Source organism: Nicotiana tabacum, chromosome 23, assembly GCF_000715075.1.
Source record: "Nicotiana tabacum cultivar K326 chromosome 23, ASM71507v2, whole genome shotgun sequence".
Classification (NCBI taxonomy): Eukaryota; Viridiplantae; Streptophyta; class Magnoliopsida; order Solanales; family Solanaceae; genus Nicotiana; species Nicotiana tabacum.
Window position 1 is genome coordinate 118,566,888 of NC_134102.1, and position 18,663 is coordinate 118,585,550.

Genomic DNA, 18,663 nt, shown 5'->3' on the forward strand with positions numbered 1-18,663 from the left:
TCACACAACACAACAATTTACACGGGAAATTAACACGGCAACATAATAAAATCAATTCATATCACAATTTGCCCAATGGCCACAACCAAATTCCAAAGATATAACAAAAATCAATTAATTTCACAACAAATAGCCCAAGGCTCCACACAATGTATATAACATCCAAAAACAATCAATAGAGATAGAAATTACTCAGTATAAAGCAAAAAATTTATTAATGCAAATTTAGATAATTATATTAACACTTATTCTTAAGCTCGCTTAAATTAATTATTTGCATAAGAAAATTCATATTGGAATTAATTTCCAAGAAATATTAAATCAACAATACTCACGAAATTTCATAAATATTTCAAGTAACAATCATATCAAATTATCATATAAAAACAAATTCAACAATAAGGATTTAGACATGGCAAACAGATGATTTAATAATTTTCCACAATTTCCTAATTTACTATACAATAATGCCTATGTCTTTAATTCAATGAATTTTGCACGTATAAGCCCGAGTACGTACTCGTCACCTCGCGTACACGACTTTTCACATTTCACAAATGGCACATAAGACTCAATGCCTAAGGAGTAATTCCCCCACTCGAGGTTAAGCAAGACACTTACCTTTTTGAAGTTAGGCCAATATTCCAAAATAGTCTTCTTGCTTGAATTGACCTTCGAACAGCTCAAATCTATCCAAATTAATTGCACAACCTCATTAAAATTCATCGGAAATAATTCCGGATAATAATACGTCAACATAAAAATTTATTCCAAAAAGTCAACAATAGTCAACGCGGGGCCCGCCTCTCAGAACCCGGCATAATTTTCACCAAATCCGAACACCCATTCTGATACGAGTTCAACCATACCAATTTTATCAAATTCCGATAACAACTCGACCTCCAAATCTTAAATTTTTGTTTTTGGAAGATTTTGCAAAAATCTTGATTTCTTCCATTTAAATCCGAAATAAATGATGAATATAACCATAGAATCATGAAGTATAATCACTTTAGGGTATATAACACTTGCCCCAATCCATATGGTGAAAATCGCCTCAAGAATCGCTTCAATCCGAGCTTCATAGCTCCAAATATGTTAAAATGGCTGAAACCTCGAAATATAGCTACTGCCCAGGTATTTACTCTTCGCAATCACGAAGTACAAAATTTTTCAGCCCCAAAATTGCTCTTCGCAATCGCGGAAAACCAATCGCGATCGCAAAGAACAAACTCCCCCAACTCTTCCAGACAGCCCTATGCAACAGAGATTTCCAAACTCTTCCCAGACATTCTATAGTGTATCTACCATAACTTTTTGTACACAACTCTAAATGACAAATGGTTTACTTTTCTGAAAACTAGATATCAAGGGCTACAACTTTTATTTTTGGATCATCTCCTAATTCCTTATAGATTGTGAGATATAAGCTTCCAAAGTCGGGTCAGTGCAACAAAGATTTGTTATACGCGATCGCGAAAGAGCTTTCGCGATCGCGATTCACAAGGCCCAAACTGTTGTTTGCTCTTCACGAACGCGACCAAAAGTTCGCAATCGCGATGCACACCTCTGTAGGCAGAAACCAGCAATTAAAAATGGCCTAGAAATGGTGCCGCTCGGGACCACAACTAAAAATACCAACAAGTCCTAAAACATCATACGAACTTAATCGAAGCCTCGAATCACATCAAACAACGCCAAAACTACGAATCACACCTCAATTCAAGCCTAATGAACTTTGAACTTTTAAATTCTATATCTTGTACCGAAATCCATCAAATCAATCCGGAATGACTTCAAATATTGCATACAAGTCACAAATGACATAACAAAACTATTCCAATTTCCAGAATCGAATTTTGATCTCGATATCAAAGAGTCAACCCCCCAGTCAAACTTTTCAAAAATTTAACTTTCGGCATTTCAAGCCTAATTCCACTACGGACCTCTAAATAATTTTTCGGACACGGTCCTAAGTACAAAATATCCATAATGAGCTATTGGAATCATCATAATTAAATTTCGAGGTCGTTTACACATAAGTCAATATCCGGTCAACTTTTTCACTTAAGTTTTCAATTATAAGACTAAGTGTCTCATTTCACTCCGAAATCCTTCTAGACCCGAACCAACTAACCCGATAAGTCATAAATCAATTGTAAGGCATAAATTGAGCAGTAAATTGGGGAACGAGGTTATAATACTCAAAACGATCGGCCGGGTGGTTACATTCTCCACTACTTAAACATGCGTTCGTCCTCGAACGTGCCAAGAGTTGTTTCCAAGCCACCAAATCACTATTCCATCTTATCACGCACGTACCGTGGGGTGGACCCACGCCACCCTATTCCGTATAAATTGTATAGGCCTGACAACACAATATAATTAAAAATCATTACTTCAACCTTAGCCCATAAACCTTGAAATTTAATTTTCAACATTCAGAATTTCTTTTCAAGACCTGAATCGCACATCAACATGTTGTATGAGTCTGAACAAGCTGTATTAAGCCATAACCATAACACCAGATATAATCACTAAACATACTACACAACTCGCATGCTTGCAGCACCATTTTCGATCAAATTAACTACTCCAAAGTAACCGGGTAATAGTATTAAACCCCATATCAAACAAAACCTCGTTCTAAAACTTTCGCACACTGCTGATAATGAAAGAAACACGCGAAATCTCATAACATATTATCAGATCGACAAGTCATGGAGCTCTCCCGCCCCAACCAGAACCAAAATCACTTTCCAAGCCGACTTTCAATATTATCCTCCCAATATACCTTAATCAAACTTGATAGTACACATTCTAGGTCCAATGATCTTATAGTATTGAACACAACTATCCCATTGACATGCCACACCAATACAACGCAATCCACAACTGCGCAACCTTATAGCCAAAATGGAAGATGTCTCAAAGTAGAGAACTGTATTGTAAATTCAACAAGCACTACCACAACTATAATGCTATAAGCTCATTATATATATAGAAGAACCAAGACACAAATTTAATAACAGTAACCAGCTCTTCTAGAGCTCACATTAACATCACTCGCACGGTATTAGTCTCAACTGGCTATAGCAACTCAACCCTGTGCAACAGAGATTTCCAAACTCTTTCCAGACAGCCTATAGTGTATCCATCATAACATTTTGTACACAACTCCAAATGACAAATGGTTTACTTTTCTGAAAACTAGACATCGAGGGCTACAACTTTTATTTATGTATCATCTCCAAATTCTTTATAGATTGTGAGATATAAGCTTCCAAAGTCGGGTCAGTGCAATAATGATTTGTTATCCGCGATCGCGATTCACAAGGCCCCAAAATGTTGTTTGCTCTTCCCGAACGCGACCAAAAGTTCACGATCGCGATGCACACCTCTGTAGGCAAAAACTAACAATTAAAAATGGCCTAGAAATGGTACCCCTCGGGACCTCAATCAAATATACCAACAAGTCCTAAAACATCATACGAACTTAGTCGAAGCCTCGAATCACATCAAACAACGCTAAAACCACGAATCATACCTCAATTCAAGCCTAATGAACTTTGAACTTTCAAATTATATATCTTGTGCCGAAATACATCAAATCAACCCGGAATGACTTCAAATTTTGCACACAGGTCATAAATGACATAACGAAGCTATTCCAATTTCCAGAATTGAATTTCGACCTCGATATCAAAAAGTCAACCCCCTCCCCCCGGTCAAACTTCCCAAAAATTCAACTTTCGGCATTTCAACCCTAATTCCACTACGGACCTCCAAATAATTTTCCGGACATGCTCCTAAGTCCAAAATCTCCATACAGAGCTATTGGAATCATCAGAATTAAATTCCGAGGTCGTTTACACATAAGTCAATATCCGGTCAACTTTTTCAACTTAAGTTTTCAATTATGAGACTAAGTGTCTCATTTCACTCCGAAATCCTTCCAGATCCGAACCAACTAACCCGATAAGTCATAAATCAATTGTAAGGCATAAATTGAGCAGTAAATTGGGGAACAGGGGTTATAATACTCAAAACGACCGGTCGGGTCGTTACAATTTCTCCTTCCCCATTGGCATCAACTGAAAGTCCAACAATACATTCCAACTCGAAGTCATGATGCATCCAAATAAAATCTATGGACCTAGTCACTGTCCACCATGAATTCCCCAAATTGCTTTAAACTTTCCTCAAGGCGTGTGGCTATCCTACCTCATAACCTATATGCTACTCTGCCACTCTCCCACTTTGGTTAAACCCTCTCCTTTAAGCAACTACTCGACTTCCGCGGAGAAACATCCTGCTCCACGTCTGTAGTACCATTGCAACTCCTCGGTGCCCAATTGACACGGCGTTCAACATCGTATAAGAATGAGTAGGAAGGAAATAAAGGCATAAGCCTCAAAGGAATCAAATCGAACGATGGGGAATCAAGAAGGGGAGTGCTCCTAACAGCCATGTAGCCTCTCAAAGATAAGTACAAACGTCTCCGTACCGATCCACAAGACTCTACTAGACTTGATCATGACTCGTGAGACCCAAGTGAACCTAATGCTCTGATACCAACCTGTCACGTCTCAAAATCCACTATAGGTCATGATGGTGCCTAATGCCGTCGTCAGGCAAGACAACGATGATTTATCAATTTAATTACTCATTTTAGTATTTTTGAAATCGTAATTTTCCTTAATTGATTAATATAAAATAGAATTTACAAAGTAAATAAAAAAATTTACACGAACCACAACAATGAATAATCTGAATGAAACCCCCAAAACCCGGTGTCACAAGTACATGAGCAAATTTCTAAGGAGTACAATAATAATACAATATCTGTCTAAATGTAATAAGACAGATTAAAATGAATAGTACTATAGAGACCCGGTGGACTGCGATGCGTAGCCTGGAATGCAGCTCACATAAAGTCTCCTTAACAGGTACACCTACGCGCCAAGGTAATCATCAATGAACCTGTCAGATCCTGCACATTTAGTGCAGAAGTGCAGCATGAGTACGTAAATCAACGTGTACCCAGTAAGTATCAAGTCTAACCTCGAAAAAGTAGTGACGAGAGGTCGACATCGACACTTACTAAAGGTCTAATATAGCAATATAATAAAAACGTAAGCAGATATGAAGTGCATAACAATAGTGGATAGATTTGTAAGGTTTATAATATTCCAATTATTTCTTTTAAAGCATAAATTTTTTGATCTTGTATTCTACATTAATATCTCAGAATAATGCCAAGTGTCAATACCAAATATATAAGAAATACCATAAAATGCCGGACTTCAATGGAAGGTTTATCGTGTGAATATTCGAACTACTAATGATAACGCACGATTCTGTCGAGGTCATTCGGCCCGATCCGGAATAACATATGCACTGCCGAGGAATGTGCGTCACGATCCATATATGCATCTATACTGCCGAGGCGTTCGACCCACTCCATAAGAAAAGAGGACACTTTATGAACCTCCGGAATGAGAATCTATCACCAGGCTAACACATAAGGATGTACAATTTTTATTAACGGTTGGCTAATTTGCACAAAATTCAAGTATGTGAAATTTCGGTCTTCTACTACTTCCTCAAACAATTTCCAATATGATTCAAGTACTTCAATTAATAAAGGATGCAAACATTACAAGTTATTCATGATTTGGGTCCTAAACTACCCGAACATAGCATAATTAGTAGCTACGCGCGGACTCTCATCACCTAGTGCGTACGTAGCCCCCACAATTAGCAGCAAATATCAATTTAAATCACATATGGGGTTACTTCCCTTTTACAAGGCTAGACAAGAGTCTTACCTCGCTCAGAAGTTCCATAACCGGCTCCAAAGCTCTTCCAACAACTCAAACCGATGTCCATCGCTCCAAAACTAGTCAATCAATGTACAAACCCATAAAAATATACTCTAATACTCATAACGAATCAATTTAAACAAATTCCCAACTCCGCTCGAAAAGTCGATAAAGTCACCCTCGGGCCCACATGCCTGGATTCCAAAATTTTGAAGATAAACATTACTCATAACATCACGAACTCAAATATATAATTTATCCTCAATTTCATGACCAAATTCGTGGTCAAAATCCAAAAATACCAATTTCTAGGTTTTCTTCAAAATCTCATAATTTCCACCAATTTTCATGTTCAAATCCATATATAATTCATGTATTTAGCTTAAAATGTGAAGGAATCACTCACCTTGACATAGATGATAAAAATCTCCCCTTGAAGCCTCCCCAAAATCGCCCAACCAAGAGAGAAATGAAAGAAATGGGCTAAGTCACGAATTTTTAAGCCCTTTGCCCAGATCCTCCTTCTTCACGTTCGCGATGGCCTTCCCGCGTTCGCGATTCCCACTGCCCAGTCGCGTTCGCGTAGGCTAAAGGCCTCCTGCCCCGTTTACCTCATCTCCACTTCGCGTTCGCAGTTGGGCCTCCGCGTTCATGAAGCACTACCAGCCCCCACCTACGCGTTCGCATGCCCCTCTTCGCGTTCGCGTAGGGAAAAAAATCACCAGCCCAGAATCCTTCTTCGCGAACACGTCCCTTCTCCCGCGTTCGCGAAAGACAACATCAGCACCAACAAACCAACAATAGCTTTTCATCCAAATTTGGTCCGAAAACATCCCGAAACACACCCGAGTCCCCCGCGACCCCGTTCAATCACACCAACCTGCCCCAAAACATGACAAGAACTTGCTCGAGGCTTCAAATCACACCAAACAATATCAAAATCATAAATCGTACCTCAATTCAAGCTCAATGAACTTTAGAACTTCAAACTTCTACATTCGATGTCGAAACCTATCAAATCACGTCCGATTGACCTCAAATTTTGCACACAAGTCACATTTGATATTACAGACCTACTCCAACTTCCGGAATCGGAATCCGATTCCGATATCAAAAAGTTCACTCCCTGTCAAACTTTCAAAAACCTCCAACTTCTAACTTTCGCCAAATGACCATGGAACGACCTACAGACCTCCAAATTCACATCCGGACACGCTCCTAATACCAGAATTACCATACAGAGCTATTTCCAGGCTCGAAATCCAAAACGGATATCGATAACATTAAAATACACTTCAGCCCAAAATTATAAAATTCTTTCAAAAGCCAACCTTCCACAATAAGCACCGTAACACTCCTGGGTCATCCAAAATCCGATTCGGACATACGCCCACGTCCACAATCATCACACAAACCTATTAGAACCTTTAAATTCCGACTGCGAGGTCGTTTACTCAAAAGTCCAACCTTAGTCAATTCTTCCAACTTAAAGCTTCTAAAATGAGAAATTTCTTTCCAAATCAACTCTGAACATCCCGAAATTAATTTTCGACCACACGTGCAAGTCACAATACCTGAAGTGAAGCTTCTCGAGGCCTCAAACCGCTGAACGACACACCAGAGCTCAAAACGACCGGTCGAATCGTTACATAAGATTAATAGAAGAAAATAACGGGTAAAATAAAGTGCAGTGGTCTTTCTTATCCAGGGTTTTCGGGCTCGAGCCTGGGAATAAAAAAATCCTTGGTAGAGAATGCTTTTTACGTAACGCGAATCCGGATTAATCGGACTCAAATACGGATAAAAAAAAATAATAAGGTCGGAGGTTCGATAGCTTTTAAAAAGTAGATCATAAGAACAAAAAGTAAAATTGACTTTAAAATATAAGCTCAGGACCTTGAAGTAATTAATTGAAAAGTTTAATATTTTATTGGAAACTTTTGTGAGGACTACAAAAGTCCCCGACTGTCCCCCTGTATAGCTCATCAGTTTCGAGGAAATGATCAAAATAGCCCTTAATGTATTGTAGTTGGTTTATCTTGGTCCTTGATATATACCCCTTAACAGATATAGTCCTTAATATTTGGAAAAATTGGACATTTTTGGTCTTCAACCCTAAAACTAACAGATTTTCAAAAATAATTGTTAACTCTAACATTTGATCCACGTGTAACTCACGTGATTTTAAAAGAAAATACTACATTCCATGAGATTCTAGTTCCCAAACCCGAGTCACTTTCCTAATTTCTCAGCAACTAACAAATGCATCATATGGTCACCCAAGAACCACAAATTTGGTGTCGTATTTACATAAATTTTCCCTATAATTCTTAACTTCAATATTTACTTTTTACTTGGTGCACTACAATGTAGACTGTAATTTATGAATCAGAAAAGAGAAATATCTAGCATTAGATCTTTTTTTTTTCTCACTGAAACTTTGAAAAAGTATCAAAAATTTCACCTAAAATTGAATACCCATTTGCCTAACTATAAACCAGAATAATTTCAATGGTGCAACATCGAAGTGCCCGTGCCGAAGGACTTTTTCAGTTCCGTTCAAGCTCCGGTGACATAGTAAGAAGCGCATTTCAAATCCAACACTGAAAATGACACAATATTTTACCCTTCTTCATCAGTTTTGGAGACGCCCATTAACCCTTAACCGCCCCCATAGGTTTTTCCACCATGTTGGTGCTGAGTTTTTTTATCGGAGCTTAAGTCGGCGGACTGCAGCTTAACTAGTTTCGCCATCGATCAGAGTTTACCGAATTCAGCGGAGTCGGTGGTAGAACCCTTTTGTTCCGACAGAGTAACAATCCGGTTGAATTATTTTTTTTGTTCCGCCTGAGTTTCTTCGACAACCCGATCGACATACGTATTTCTGTTCTTTTTTTTTTTTGGCTCTCACGTGAGTGCCACGTGGTTTAGGCGTTAAAGTTAACGATTGTTTTTGATAAATCTGTTAGTTTTAGGGTTGAAGACCAAAAGTGTTTACGTTTTCTAAATATTAAGGACTATACATGTTAAGGGGTATATATCAAGGACCATGATAAACCAAATCCAATACGTTAAGGACCATTTTGATCATTTTCTCTCGAGTTTCAGACGACACGACCTAGGGTTTTGAAGAAGCTCTTCTTTCTTCTCAAGGCTAAGTTCCAGGTATGATGTTCTTCTTCTCTGCTCTGAATAGCCACCATTTTTCTTCTTCTTCTTCTTATTCTTCTTTCTCTGCTAATTTGTCCTAATTTCGCTATCAACCTATTTCGACCAAAACCCATTAAATCCATCGCTGAAGCATTCAATCGAAGGGGTTCTTAGGGTAGAGTCGAAGGACCCATGCCTTAACAGTGTCCTGAGTTTCGTCAAACGTCGATTTGACCTAAGAATTTTAATAGTATAATTCATCGTTGCAAGTCCTTTTGGGTGTCAGTGTTCTTAGGGGTTCTTAGTTGTTGTTTTTGACATTTTAATCAGCCCATCCCTGCTTTCGTTTTAGTGTTGTGTTTGTAGCTGTTTGCTCCTTTTAGGTGTTTTCCGGCAGTACTGTTAACTCTTTGCTTCTTCTTGTTTTCCGTTAGTTGTATCCATTCAATTATCTTCCTCACTTCTCTTCCCTTCAAGGGTACTCTTTCCGTAATACTACCTATTATCTTTCTTACAGTTTTCACTTTTTAAAGGATTTTTACCAAGATGTCTATGCTAACAAGTGGTGCGGCGGAGGGTCTTCCTGTCAACTTTGTTGGTTTCCAGCAAACTCTTTCATCAATAGTTGAAGATCTTGAGTCTCAGGAGGAGGAGAAGAAGATGTGGGCAATCCAAAAACTCCGAAAATTGTTCAATGACGGTATGGCTAAGACTGCTCCAGCTTCGCTTATGCTGATTTTATTAAACTCGCATATCACTTACTGTCAAATTTTTATTAACAGATGTCACTTTTCTAGTACATGCTCTAGAGTCTGGTATAGTTGTTCCTATACTTGACGAAATTCTACGGGGAGAGGATTCATTTGCTCTCAAGGTAGAGAGTGATGTGCTGATCACCTTTTTGTGCCTTCTTTAGTGTCTTCTGGTTGTAGATTCACACTTGCTTTATTCTTATGGTTTTGCGGTCATAGCTTGAAGCTGCTAAGGCTGTCATGGACAGTATTCCTGATATGATGGAGTTAAGTGATTTGGTGATTGATAGTAAGTTGGTGGAACTTCTTTTAAAGCTTCTGCATTTTCCAGCAGAAGGCTGTCATGAAAATGTTTGTGAGGAGGTATGTTTTAATATTGGCAGACCCCTCTTCTGTATCGACTGAAGGTATGCTTATTAGCAGACTGATTTTTTTTTCTTCCAACTATAGGCTATGGAGAAACTGGGAATTGTTGCTCTCTCCCCTGTAGGTCGTGATTATGCTCTTGAGTGCAGGGCTTTGGATGGTTTACTGGAAATTTTGAACTCTAACAAGATTTTATTGCTGAGAAAAGCCACGCAGACTATATTAGTGTTTTCTAGAGGCAAACCAAAAGCGCCTTTTGAGAAGGTCAGTTAATTACTGTTGAAAATTTTGTGCCTCTGCAATAATTTGGTACAAAACATTACTTATTACAATTCAATTGTCAGGTGAAACCAGCAATCCGAGCTCTCCGTGACCTTGTTGCTTCAAATGTTGATCAAGAGGTGCTAAGAAACGCATGCTGGGCACTTTATTACCTTTCTGGTGGTATTGATAAGAACTTAAAGGGTTCTTGCACTAGCAAAAAAATCACCAGTCATCCTGTTGTGAGCCGGAGTGATATTATTAGTGCTGTCATTGAGGAGGATGTTTTTCCGGTGCTGCTTAAGCTCTTAGAGTGAGTGGAGTGTTTTTATTTTCCTCATTTAACCTACATTTTCATATCTAACTTACTACGATTGTATGTGATATATACGTCAATCGATCTTTCAGACATCCCTCTCCTTCCGTAGTCACCCCTGCCATCCATTTCGTTTCAAGTATTTGCCTAGGAGATGACAGCCAGAAAGAGGTACACTGGTCTTACGGAGCTTTCGTGGTTGAACCCAAACACTTTGATGAACTAATCAATGAAAAATGAACAAATTAAGATAAAATAAAATGATTGAAAGGTAGAAACATCTTAAACAGCATGTAGTGAGATTATAATTCAGCATGTTCCTGATTCAACGCCAAATTTGATGTGTTTACTGCTTAATTTCTAATAGCGCCTCCGAAGAACCCACCCATTTGGTAAAGCTGCCCACCATTTGATTTGTAAATAGGTTCTTTGCCATCTTCAAGTCATGGGGAAGTCCACCTCCCAGCTCCAACACTGGCCATCTAGGCCCTTTTTTGGCTACATTATGTTTATTTTTTTCTAATTGGTATTCACTAACTTAGCCTTTTTAGATCTTGACTTGATCTTGGGACAAAATATCTATGCATGTAAGTTGGTAATAAGAAACTTGTCCTTGATTAAAAGAAAAAAAAAGGAAAGAAAAACTTGGAGTTGTCTAGATTTAGGCTGAAAAGCATCTTCAGCACTCGAAGATTGTGCGTGTAAACTTTCAAACTAAATATCTCTAGGCATTGTCCATTTTAAGCCCAAAATGATGAAAAACATATCCCACAATTGAGCAGTAATTTTGCAATGTAGAAATAGGTTGTTTGTGTCCTCTGGTTGCTCTTCACATAGAGAGCATTTGCTGTCAATGGGCATTCTTCATCTTTGCTAATTAGACTGTAAAACATGTTTTTTCCCCTACTAACCAAGTGAAAATCTGAATTTTGTAAGGAACTGATGAAAGCCCGGGGCACTGATGGCCGTGACGTTCTTCATTATCTGTCGGGCTTGCTAGATAGAGGAAAAGAGGAAAGGATGGTCTGCCAGTGTATAGCATATATTACTCTTGGGAGCTGTCCGCGGGCAAAGGTACGTTGTCTGGATATAATAGGACAGCTAAATATATTCAGCTCTTGCATATATTGTGTGCATGTCTTCTAAGGTGCAAATTTACATATCTTGGGTCGTCAAACAGGGAGTTCTTTGCAATTTGTTCCCTTAGCCTATTCAATCATCTTTAATCTATCCATAATTCTTTACGCTACCAACTGCTGCTGAGATGTTCCAAGGGCTAATCGCAATAACATTTGACATGTTTTCCTGCCTTCTTCAAGGCTCAAGCTTCCACCTAAGGGGCCGTTCGGGTGCAATGGTGGGATAGCTAATCCCACCCTTTTAGTGTAAAATTTATCCCGGGATTAGCTAATCCATACAATCAAATGTGGGATAAATTTAATCGCAATTTCTATACCGGGATATCCCACCTTATCCTATGAACCAAACTACCGCTAGAATCTAATCTATCTTCATAAAAAGCACATTTTTAAAATAAAAAAAATATATTTAATTTCTGTTTTCCTTTGCGAAATAAGATCTTTCATGATTTTGAAAAGAAAGGGGTGGTAGCAGTCTTCGTCCCTGTGTTATTGCCTAATTTCAGTTTCAGTCCTTTCACTAACGGAGACTTAGCAGTCAAAACAAAATGGTTTACTACTGAGAAGGGCAGTTTGGGCATTACAGCGACACTATGTTTAGCTTAGGGTGCTACTTTTCCAGATTGGTTGTACATACTACATAGCAACTTATTTCTTGTAAAAGTGTACAGATTCACGTGGCAAGCAAGATGATCAAGTTAATTTCACAATAAAACACCACTTTCCTTTTCTACTCTTCTCTTTCTAGATCTATCTTTTTATCTCTTCTCTGTCTCTCTTCGAATCAAATGCAGCTAAATCCGATGAAATCTCAAGAAGAAAGTTAAGCTTGTTTCTGAATTGGGTTGTGCTTACATTTGGGTTATTCATTGTTTTTAAATTGCTTAAATTTCGGGGATATACATATCTGAACTGGGTGTAATTTGTTTCCTAGAATATTCGTTAACTATGTTGCGCGTACTCTTCAAAATCAGAGACGGATTCAGGATTTAAATTTTATGAGTTTAATTTTTAAGATTTTTAACATTGAACCCATTATATATTTAAAGTTATGGGTTCAAATCTATTATTTTTGCAATTTTAATGAATTTTTACACATAAATTTCTACTCCGCGTCGAAAGTTATGGGTTCAATTGAACCTGTAACTCTTACACTGGATCTGCCTCTCAAAATGCCGCTGCACCCGTGTTGGATCCTCCAAAAATACATTACTTTTGGAGGATCCTCGGGGAGTGCGAGCAACCTAGTTTATTAACTGATTTTTTAATTGCTGCTGAAATCCATTGCCTGTTTGTGTCGGTGTTCTACAACTTCTCATTTTTAAAGTGCCAGTTTTCAGAGTTTGCTATTTTTTTGGTTATAAAGATTGATTCTTTCTATGCTGAAAGATTTGTTTTTTTATTAGAACTCTTTCTTTCTCTGCTCTAGTTTAGACAAGTCGAGGCATTGTCTAGTGAAACTCTTATTAACCATAAAATCTTTCCATCTTTAACTGCTAAGTGGATGTCATTGAGCTGATACTGTGAATGCTGCTTAGCTTAGCTAGAAGAAAGAACTAGTAGAATTAAGCATGGCGTTAAGAAACAATCATCAATGGATCAGAATTAACTCACATCCAAATGGAAGAAGACAGGAGGGCTGGTATATGGTTGTGAGGGAAGATAACCATGGAAAGAGTTCTAATTGTTTCTTCTTCGTATAATTGGGTCTTTTTAAAAATGTTCTTGCTGTAATACCCAAACTGCCCTTCCCAGTATTAGACATTTTGTTTGGACTGTTAGTCTCCATTAGTAAAACAAATATAAGCGGTCATTTTGTTTACTTAGAGGTTAAATGTGCTAACCAAATAACACATGGACCACAACTGGAATTAGGCAATAACACAGGGACACAAGCTGCTATTTGCCTGAAAAGAAATGAAAAGATTAGGGGGTAAATCGTAAAAAATAAAAGGATAAGGGATGCAAAATACAAAGAACACTCAAGTAGCTGGATATGAGAGTGAAATAGTTGGAAATAGAAATTGGATTTCTGAGTTGTGGATATGTTTTGTCATAGCCCTCACCCCCACCCCCACCCACAATTTTGTTTTTCTTTTTTTCTTTTAATGATCGACTTCTCTGCTTAGCCATTTATCTAAATAGTTGTCTGTAATTTTTGAGCAGGCTGTATTTGATGCTGCTGGATTAATAGACCGTCTACGCCATCTGGCTGAAACTAAAAAAATGGATGTTGCTGCTACTGCAATTGCAAATGCTATTATCGGTATCAGTGATGAGTCGTACATCAAGTATGTAACCTCTTTTTCTCGGTTCATCTCTCTGGTATACTGATATTTTTATTAACTCTGATGTTTTTTTTTCGTGCTTTTGGCTTTAGTGAATTGGTGGATTGCTGCATAGGTCCTCTGTGTGATTATCTTGACGTCTTTGGTAGAAAAATAATTTGCACCATCAGTCTAAAAGGACTAGAAAACATATTGGAGTATGGGGAAAAGCACAAGGGACCTGACGGCACTAATATTTATTCTAAGCGGATCGAAGAGGCTGGGGGATTGAAAAATCTTAAGGGCATGTGTTGTTCTTTGACCATGGGACTCGAGGCTGATAAAATATTGTGTAAATACTGGCCTGTCTACGATACCTCATGGTGAACATACTTATCAGCTGCAAGGGTCTCATTGGAATCTTAATTTGTTTGTTTTGCGCTCTAAGGATTCGTTTTGTGACTATTCATGTGTGCACTTTGGCTTAAATGGGCGAAAAAGTAAATTTATTCGTATTTAATGCCTTGTTTCATAATGCCTTTCTTGTTCCAGCTTTTGTTTTATTGGGGTTATGGCTGTCCAACGGGACGGGACAAAATTAACGGGACGGGACGGGACGACATTTAATTGGGACGGGGCGAAACGGGACGAAATGGTAGGCCCATCCTGTCCCGCTAACAAATGGGACGGGATGGGACGGGATGAAACAGTAGGCCCATGCTGTCCCGCTAACAAACGGGATGAGACGGGATGGGTTCGCGGGCCTTAAGTGCTGTTTTAAAAATTAATAATTATTTAAGCATTGAGTTTGACAGCGGCTGTTCTTTTGACAATGACTAAGTTTTTAAAGTTTGCAACGGCTAGTTTTTTGACTTATTTAATCCATATCGTCATCGCTCCCAGTGCTAAGTATCTAATTGTATTCTTCTTCTTCCCTAGTGGTTAATTTTTCAAAACCAAGATTTTTTCTTTCTGAATTAATCCAATATCTGAATAATACGGAAATCTCTAGGCTGTCCTCCGCTAATGAATGTCTATGATCTTCGATTTGAAATCTTGCCGCGCTAAAAGCACTCTTCGATGCTATTGATGATGCTTGAATAGTAAGGATATCTTGGGCCATTATTGAAAGTGTTGGAAAAGTCTTGCCATGCTCCTCCACCATGCCAAAAGTTGTTTGTTGCCTTCTTCGTCTTTAATACTTTCCAATCCTTGATTAAGATAAAAATCAAGTTCATCATCAATAGAGGAATCAAAACTTGTTATATCATCCATATCTTCCCATAGAACTTCTACTCTAGACTTAGAAGTAGAAGGAGCAGTTTCACCACCTGTTGTTTCCATAGATTTATATTTATCAAACATTGATCTAACATAAGAATATATGTTAGCTTGACAGTCTTCGAGAGTTGGTTGTTTATTTTCTTGAATTGCTAAATTCTCATAAATTTTACGAACAAATCCATTTGCACCTCTTAATTTTAAAGATGGGTTAAGTATAATAGAAATTAAATAAAGTTGGAGAATAGGGAAAAAATACTTTTTAAATTTTGCAACCATTTCATTAATCGCCGGTGCATAATTTGGCAATCATTTCGTTGTCAAATTGTCTTTGTAAAGTTTCATGATCTAGTTGTTCTCCGAAATTAATATTATAACATGCAGGGGGTTGGAAAAATGAAGTTTCATCAACATGAGCCATTTCATCTATATGTTTTCTAATTCTAGGAGAAGGGTTAGGATTAGGATTACTACTACTTTCACATTTACTACTTTTTTACTAGTTTTTTTTAAAGCCAAATACATTTTTAGGTGCCATAATTTAAATATGAAATTATATTAAAAAAGTTAACACAAAAATTAAACACACAAATGAAATACAAAAATAGAACACGTAAAGTAAACACAAAAATTAAGCACTAAAATAATATACAAAAAATATATATTAAAATTAGGAGATGGAACGAGTGCACCGTGATTAAATATTGAAACTTGAAGAAATTGCCCAAAATATTGCTCCAAATACTTGACGAATTAATTTGAAACTTGAAAGTTGCTCCAAAAATTTGCCCGAATACTTGAAACTTATCACTTGATAGTTGATAGTGAGAAAATTGAGAGAATAATATAGATAAAATGTAAGATAATTTAATAAACTTAGGGGTTATATTAAAAGTTTTATTTTTTTGGGGGGGGGGGGAGGGGGGTTAGAGGTATTTTTGGGGTGGTGGAGGCCAATTATAGCCGTTTTTAGCCGTTGGGAACGACTATTTTTGCAATTGGAGCCGTTGCCCAACGGCTAGAATTCAAAAAAAAAAAAAGGACGCGGGACGGGACGGGGCGAAATTGGACAAACAGGACGAAATGACCATCCCGTCCCATCCCGTGTTCCGTTTAACATAGGCCCATCCTGTTTAGAATTAAGTGGGACGGGACGGCCCGTCCCGTTGGACAGCCTTAATTGGGGTCCGTTTTTGTGCCTTATCTTTGTATTGCTTTAGTTTCTTAGTTTTCCTTAATCCACTGTACTGTGAGCCCATTTTGGTAGATCCTCCCGCAGTACGTTCTACGGTGCTACAGGCACCAACTCATGCTTGTCCTGTGTTGTATTGATTAGTTAATCTACTACTCACTCTATTTTAATTTATGTGACGGTTTGAATCGGAATAGAGTTTAAGAAAAACATGAAAACTATTGAAATTTGTGATTTAAAATTTGAGACTTGTGGTCCTAAACATATGGTTATTATAGCTTTTCATTAAGAGACAGGAAATGTAATGTTAATTGTTTCTAAGTTTAGAAGTATGTTATTCTTTTTGGATGTTTCCAGCGGTACATATGCTCTTAGGCTAGGCATATATTGAGTAAAATAAATAGCCCGAAATCAAAAAAAACTTATTGAATTATTACTATCGGGTTATTGGGTTAATGGTTAGGTAACAATTTTATGTTATTCGACATTTGGATTATCAGTTCGGGTCGCGGTTTGCCCAATTTTATTAACAGTTTAGCCGGTAATTCAATGAAGCTAGACGTTAGAATGTGTACATGACTTAGGGTTGCAAGAGTGAATAAGTGGTAATTTGCCCCTATATTAGCCTTAGACCAACTTTATTAAACATCAGTTGGGTCCCTTGTATGAGAAAACTAGACGAAGAAATTGTTAACTTTTCGTTGTCTTTAGAAGCTATAAGCCCTTAAAAACTCTCTAAATCAATGGTCTTTTGTGTCTTTGCATGCATAATCTTAAATGCTACACTAAACCTTTTGACTAGGTTCGCGTATATGAGTGAAATTTTTTGACTAAATTTTTGTTTCTTTGCATGCATAATCTTAAATGCTAAACTAAAGTTTTTGACTAGGTTCATGAAAATTTTTATTTTATAAAAAAAGGTAAAATTTTACAAAGGTGCCTCTCACTTACGTTAAAAAGATAATTCTGCAGCTATAATTATTGACAAGACTTGTTTTTTATTTAGAAAGAAAGTTTTGCTACTAATTTTAATTTATCTGGGACCTCTAGAACAGATAGGGATGTGGTAGACCATATAGAGGTTCCACTGATTCTCCTCACACTCCTCATGTACTAAATGTAAGGTGGTTTTAGAATCTTACCTTATGTTCTACACCTCTGACCACGTACACCATTCACTAGCAAGTGGTTACAAGGTACGATTCCCTCAAATCTTACCTTTCCCGCTATGATCAAGTCTTGGAGTTTAGTTGCTAAAAACTCATTAAATGAGTGACAGAAAACAAAAGATTCCTTATATTAATCTTGCAAAACAATAACAAAAACATATATCATTATTACATTGTTTGTTAAATAGTGTACCAAGGACTTGATTGTTCTAGGTCTTCTCAAATATAATGTGATGAAAATTGAAGTCTCTGTTACTCTTTAACTTAAGTGGAACATTTGATTAACAGAAAGACAAAGGGAAATTCCTGAGATATTGAGGAATGAGGAAAGGGCATACTGATTTAGTGATAATATGAGTATCCATGTATCCATCTAGGAATGTATCCATGTCATTTTCTTTCCATGTGAATTATTTGTAGTTTCTGGACATTGGAGAACAAAGTCTAGAACTTTCTGCCTTTTCTGTTGTCTACCCCTAGAATTGATTGTGCATATGCATAAAAAATAATATCAAATGGAAGTTATCATGGGAATTTTTGTACATTAAGCTTAATTATCTTTTATTATTTTATTTTGGTGCAAAGAAAGATCTAGGGAGGATGTCAATTCATTGCTAGATCTGCTAGAAGAAATGTGATTGAACAAAATAGGCTAGGGGTCTTAGTTCTTTTGGGTTCTGATTCCGGTTCACACAATCTCTTGTAAATATTATAGTCATTTATAAAACTTGTTTCCATTTAAAAAAAGCCATAGAAATTTTTGTTTCCTCAATGTCTCTTAAGCAACACGTTTTATCCATGTTCATGCTAAGTAGGGTCCCTTTATCTGATTTAAATTGTACCTAACCTTACCTTAACTATATCACTGCAACATGTCCAAATTCTTATCGACGCCAATCTCCATTCACTTAAATCACATCTCCTCCGCCAGTAGCTACACCACCC

General features: G+C 37.4%; 1 protein-coding gene across 3 annotated transcripts; it reads left to right on the forward strand.

Moving 5' to 3' along the window:
• Positions 1–8,857: 8,857 nt before the first annotated feature.
• On the forward strand, positions 8,858–14,607 carry LOC107809408 (importin subunit alpha-1b). 3 transcript variants are annotated; one of them, XM_016634037.2, is made up of 10 exons: positions 8,858–8,990; positions 9,509–9,675; positions 9,758–9,849; positions 9,947–10,090; positions 10,178–10,357; positions 10,438–10,667; positions 10,763–10,841; positions 11,607–11,744; positions 13,976–14,100; positions 14,190–14,607. In XM_016634037.2, the coding sequence occupies exons 2-10, from the start codon at positions 9,522–9,524 to the stop codon at positions 14,461–14,463; spliced, it is 1,416 nt and encodes a 471-aa protein (XP_016489523.1). In that variant the 5' UTR covers positions 8,858–8,990; positions 9,509–9,521; the 3' UTR covers positions 14,464–14,607. The 3 variants fall into 3 exon arrangements, with proteins under 3 accessions (XP_016489523.1, XP_016489525.1, XP_016489526.1); XM_016634039.2 differs by having other exon boundaries at positions 8,876–8,990; positions 9,493–9,675; XM_016634040.2 differs by lacking the exons at positions 8,858–8,990; positions 9,758–9,849 and having other exon boundaries at positions 9,536–9,675.
• Positions 14,608–18,663: the final 4,056 nt, after the last annotated feature.